Source organism: Cebus imitator, unplaced genomic scaffold (assembly GCF_001604975.1).
Source record: "Cebus imitator isolate Cc_AM_T3 unplaced genomic scaffold, Cebus_imitator-1.0 Scaffold9, whole genome shotgun sequence".
NCBI classification, from domain to species: Eukaryota; Metazoa; Chordata; class Mammalia; order Primates; family Cebidae; genus Cebus; species Cebus imitator.
In genome coordinates, this window is record NW_016107324.1 from 5,220,472 (window position 1) to 5,225,904 (window position 5,433).

Sequence of the window (5,433 nt, forward strand, 5' to 3'; positions counted from 1 at the left end):
AAGAAGTTAGCAGGTTTTAGCAGCATTTGAAGGTGAACTGGTAATAGAGTGGCATATAGCTTTAAGGTAAGCACATCCTAAAAACTCAAGGTTGTGCCCAATGTCACATGGAGGTACATATGGCCTTGGAAAAAAACTGTCGTTATTCATTCATCCACTAGGTATTTTTTTACTGTTATCACTGTGTTGGAATTATAATCAAGTTTTATGTGATGTACTATCTAAAACTGTCATTTTTGATGATGAGGAATATGATACAAAATAGTTTTTCAGATTGCAACAGTGTTGAGTTGCCTCAAAATATTCATCCAGAATTGTAAAATGTCCAGGAAATCCTATAATTTTCATAGATTTAAAGCATTTTACATATTTCCATTCACCTGTTTTGAATATAAGATGTATAATTTAATGACAACACATGGCACCTAACTCCAAATTTACTTACAAATAATTGTCATATTATAATAGTTCTTATATTGATAAGGTAAAGTGGCATAATGTATTAAGAAGGCAGACTTCCTGGGTTCAAATTTTGCTTCTACCCTTTGTCAATCATGTGACTTTATGCAAGTCACTGGGCTGTTCTTTGCTTTGGTTCCTCAACTCTAAAAATGGGTGTGAAAAAAGAGTACCATGTCACATCATTATTATGAGGATTAAGTGAAGCAATCACAACAGAATACAGGCAAAGCAATTGGAGGTATTACTGGGCATGTAGTAATCCCTTAATAAGTGTTAGCTACAATTTTTATTATGATCAGAAATCCTAGTGACTGATGTTAATATAAACCATTACTAATTTTTGAGCACTTAGTGAGAACCAAGAATGATAGATGATACACTTATGTTTAACCCTAAAATAATATTAAGTACATTCTATTCTAAAGAAATTAGATCCTTAAAAACATAAAATATGTTAACTTATAATTACCATAATAGCTGATAATTTGCCCCATGAAATATGGCAAAGTACCACTAAAATCGTTTTAATGAGACTTTCATGCCTGTAATGAGGATTACTGCTTCCAGGATGGTGATGAGCAGTCATGACAATGTGAAAGGACTTGCTAGCTAATCAGCTGTGTTCACTCATTATTCCTATGAATGTTAAATCCTTGAAAGTTCAGATATTTATGTAAATGTATCTTTACATATTCAAAATATTCAACTTTTTCTTGAAAACTCTGATTTAGGTTCCTTGTTTTTCATTATATGTGAACTTCTCACAAAAGTCTCAAGAGCTTCCTTGCCAAATAACAATTATTATTACCTTGCCTCGTGGTATACAAACATTGCATACACATGTAACATGGTACTTTTATTATTCAATACATAATGGCTAATGATGAAGGTTTTTAATAATAGTTTGAAAATCATGATCAAATTTCATAAATTAAAATTTAATAATGGGCCAGATGTAGTGGCTCATGCCTGCAATCCTAGCACTTTGGGAGGCTGAGAAGGGCAAATCATTTGAGGTCAGGAGTTCAAGACCAGTCTGGCAACATGGTGAAACCCTGTGTCTACTAAAAATATAAAAATTAGCTGGGTGTGGTGGTGCGTTCCTGTAGTCCCAGCTACTTGTGAGACTGAGGCAGGAGAATGGCTTGAACCCGGGAGGTGGAGGTTGCAGTGAGCTCAGATTGTACTACTGCACTCCAGTCTAGGTAACAGTGAGACTCCGTCACACACACAAAAAATTAACAATGGTTTGTATATACTTTAGATATGAAAAGCATTTCACATACTAAATTAGCATAAACTCACATTATCACAATCATGAGTGTTTTGTTTTGAAAATTATGGATTTAAAATAAATGTTACTGTATTCACTATGCTAAAACAATGTTATTGTATCAATGTAGAAATGATAAACATAATATATACTTCAGAATGAGGATAGAATACACCTTGTGCTTCTACAAATTATCAAGGTCCCTAATGGTACTTTTAAAATACAAATAAAGCTTTATTTTCATATCTGATACATATACCTTGACAGAAAAATTCTCATGACGGTGTATTCTTTTAAGAGTCTTACTTCTCATATGAGAGCCTTCATAAAATTAAGACTTTTGCTTATCTAAGTTAAAGGTTAAGTTTTGAAATAGACTTATTTTCCCCTTCTTCATCCTGGTTCCCCTCCCTGCACTCCTCTGATCCCCAGGGCCATTGTAGCACAGCACCCAGTATTCATGGCCCAAGGAAGCCATGCCCATTGCAGACACCAAGGATAGCACTGACTTGGTGGAGCTGTCCATAATCATAAAAGATGCCTGAAGGCAGCTAGAAGAAAGTGAGGTTTGCTGGAGCCCTCTGTCAGATCTCTTCTCCTCGAATAAGAAATAAGCCCTTAGGAGAAAGAGTAAAGCATGTTTTCCCACTTTTTACACATTAATCACTTTCTCTCCTGCAAATTGGGGATTGAAAACCTATACCACACAGTCTATCTTGTCCTTAACATTTTTCATGATGATTTGCAAAGTGTGGCTGGGTTTTTTCAATAATACCCTTCTTCAGGAGGAACTCTCCATTATTACATGCGTCCACTTGGAAAAGATGAAAACAAACACACTAAAACAATTGTAATGAATTGGAGAAGAGCCATGGTGGTTAATTTTGAAATCTCTATTTTTTTTTGTTTATGTTCCAGGGATGGATTTTACTCTAAAAGTGAATACTTAATGTCAATAGTCAATACAGAGAAACATCACTTTGTGAAGCTAAATTGTCTGACTGAACTCCTATCCATTTCCAGCATAAATATCTGTATAAGCTGAATACTACTTGTTTGCAATGGGAGATTTAGAGAAAAAAAATGCATTTATCATTTATTTATCTTTAGTGGAGAATGTTTAGCCAGCATGTAGTGTTATCTAGTCCAGCATTCAGGAGCTTCTGACTGCTTGGTTTCTTGAGATTTCTTTTCATTCTTCTCCAGCTGGGGGAGGCGGCTCACACAGCTTGTACAGCCTAGAAAAGGCATGGGAAAGTTTGACAGTGACTTAGTGTATTACCATTGCCAAAGGTGTCTTTACTGGTAGAACAAATACACTGATGATAATTTCTTGTTTCATGAGTCACGGTCAGTTGTCTATTTCACAAAAAACAACATATGAATTAGCAAACTCCATAAATTAGATTCTGTGATTTAGAAAGCACCAGTGCCTCTGTGCACATCTTGATGGCTATGGGTAAAGCAATGCTGAATTTTTTAAACCCGCTACTTTTTCTCCAATGCCGACCACCCAGGCTATTCACCACACTCGTGGTAAAACCTGCTCTCTGGATTCCAGGAAATGATATGATTATGATAATTACCATCATGTCTATCATGATTATCTTGTAGCAGGATATCACCTATCTCATAGGAGTCTACTGATTTTCTGACTAGTTTTAGAAATGTGCTTCCTGTTGTACTAACCCCAGAATATAGGCAGTTTGCTGTGAATAGGCTGACATGGCAAGATTCCTGAGGCCTAAATTCCAAAGGCACAATTGGCTAAAGTCTTCTAAGGACAAATTGTCCAGCTTTGCCCAGGGCCTACTCACCCAACAGTGGACTCTCCAAGTGGGTCAAGGAATCCACTTGAACCATGTCAATGCCTGGAAATGCTTCCCGTTGCAGCCCGGATCTAGTTATTCAAGACTATACAGCATTAAAGGAAAGCTGAGGGGGGTTAACTAGGGTCACACAAGTTCCAGTGCTCCACGTTCTTATAAGTGGTTAAATGAAAACAGCAGAAGCAAAATACAAGTGAACATAATAGCTGCCTGATTGCCCTAGTGACCCCAAGGTCATACGCATTACTTACGGCATATCCTGAGAGCTTGATTAGCTGCCCTATAGTGCTGGATTGGACTACACCTGTTCTCTAAACAGCACCCACGGCCACACTGGTCCCACTGCAGAGCTTGCACTAGTGATGTGAAAATGTAAGGTGCAGATTTCCACTTTGCATCTTTTCATAAAAGCACTCCAAACTCAGGACTGTAGCTGTAGTGATTCAATCCCTTTTACCGACTACATTGAAAACAGCTTCAGTGAATTGCTGACCAATTTAGCAAATTATAAATTTCCTCTCTCTTTGACATTTAATCCCATGCTAATTATAAATCAAAAGAGAAGAATGAGCAATATTTCATATTGAGTTATAAATCTGGTTAACAAAAAGAGCTTTCCTAGTATGAGAACATGCAGAAGAAGCTGTTGACTTTGGAGGTTTGCAAAATGTATTTCAAGTCTGGAAGGTGGTTTATGCTCTACATGTTATCTCCATGCAAGAGGTGAGTACTGAAATAAAGACATCTCACATCAGAAAAAGCTTATTTCATCCTTCCCGGAGAAAAGAACACATTACATTGACCTGATGTACTTCAAAGGTTCTTTTGCAGCTGAAGAATATGGTGTTACTTCAAATTACATTCCCAGGCTGGGATAATAAAATGATCAGAAGGTTCTTTTCTTCCTAATTTCCTTCCTCTTATTTCCCAGACAGTGCTGCCTAATGAATGAAAAGGCACAATGGGCTTACTCACGTAGGACAGGAATGGGAAGATGGGTGGCGAATGTCCTGCCCCATGAGATCTGGGCTGAGCCATCACATTCCATTACCTTGCTCAGCATATTTCCATGTAATGTAACTAATAGCACTGGGTAGTCGAGTCTTTGAAATGTCTGCCTTGCAAATTGGAGAACAGGCTACTCCCTGTGATCACCTAATGAAATAATAGCTCTGGGTATTGTGGAACTGGGCAGATTCAGCTTCTGTCAGGCTTCTTGGAAGTGACTCAGGGTTATTTGAGTTCAGACACATTTGTAATGGAAATTGCAGAGCTTTGGGAATTTAGAATAGGCAGATGAAGTTTCGAAGTGAAATGTAATAGGTAAGAGTTTGACTCTGATCCTGCACTGAAACATTTATTTTTTGGCAGGTAAATTATTGGGCAGTGTAAGGCCTTGGTCTGCCCAACATTTGGGGCCCTTTTGTGTTCTCTTTCCACTCATGCACATCTGTGGCCCTGCACCAAAAAGGTCTGTTTTTGGCCTCTTTCTCCTATTCTTGCTTGGGCTCAGGTAGCCCAAATTTCCAGCCCAAACACAAATCTGCCGAGAGCAGAACTTTCCAACTTCATGCTATAGATGATGCCTTTCACCTTCCACATAGCAAAAATAAAAGCCATGTGAAAGGAGGCCACAAAACAAATGCCTCTTTCAAGGTTAAAGCATCAATAACACTCTGTCCCAGGGCAATTCTCCCCATCTCACATATAAGAAAACTGAGTCTCAGAGAGGAAAAAACCTGACTAAATAAGGTCACACTGCCATTTTTTTTAACCTTTTTTTTTTTTTGGATGGCCTAAGCAACGGAAGTTTATTCTTTCACATTTGGGGGCTGGAAATCGAGATCAAGGTGTCAGCAGGGTTGGTTT

The 5,433-nt window shown here is 37.8% G+C and overlaps 1 protein-coding gene across 1 annotated transcript in view; it reads right to left on the reverse strand.

The window, feature by feature from the left end:
- Nucleotides 1–2,616: 2,616 nt before the first annotated feature.
- PREX2 (phosphatidylinositol-3,4,5-trisphosphate dependent Rac exchange factor 2) overlaps nt 2,617–5,433 on the reverse strand; it is a 293,374-nt gene continuing 290,557 nt past the window's right edge. The window contains exon 40 of the mRNA XM_017544858.2: nt 2,617–2,973. Coding sequence (XP_017400347.1) covers nt 2,928–2,973 — 46 coding nt within the window. The 3' untranslated portion in view covers nt 2,617–2,927. The remainder of the gene's footprint in view (nt 2,974–5,433) is intronic.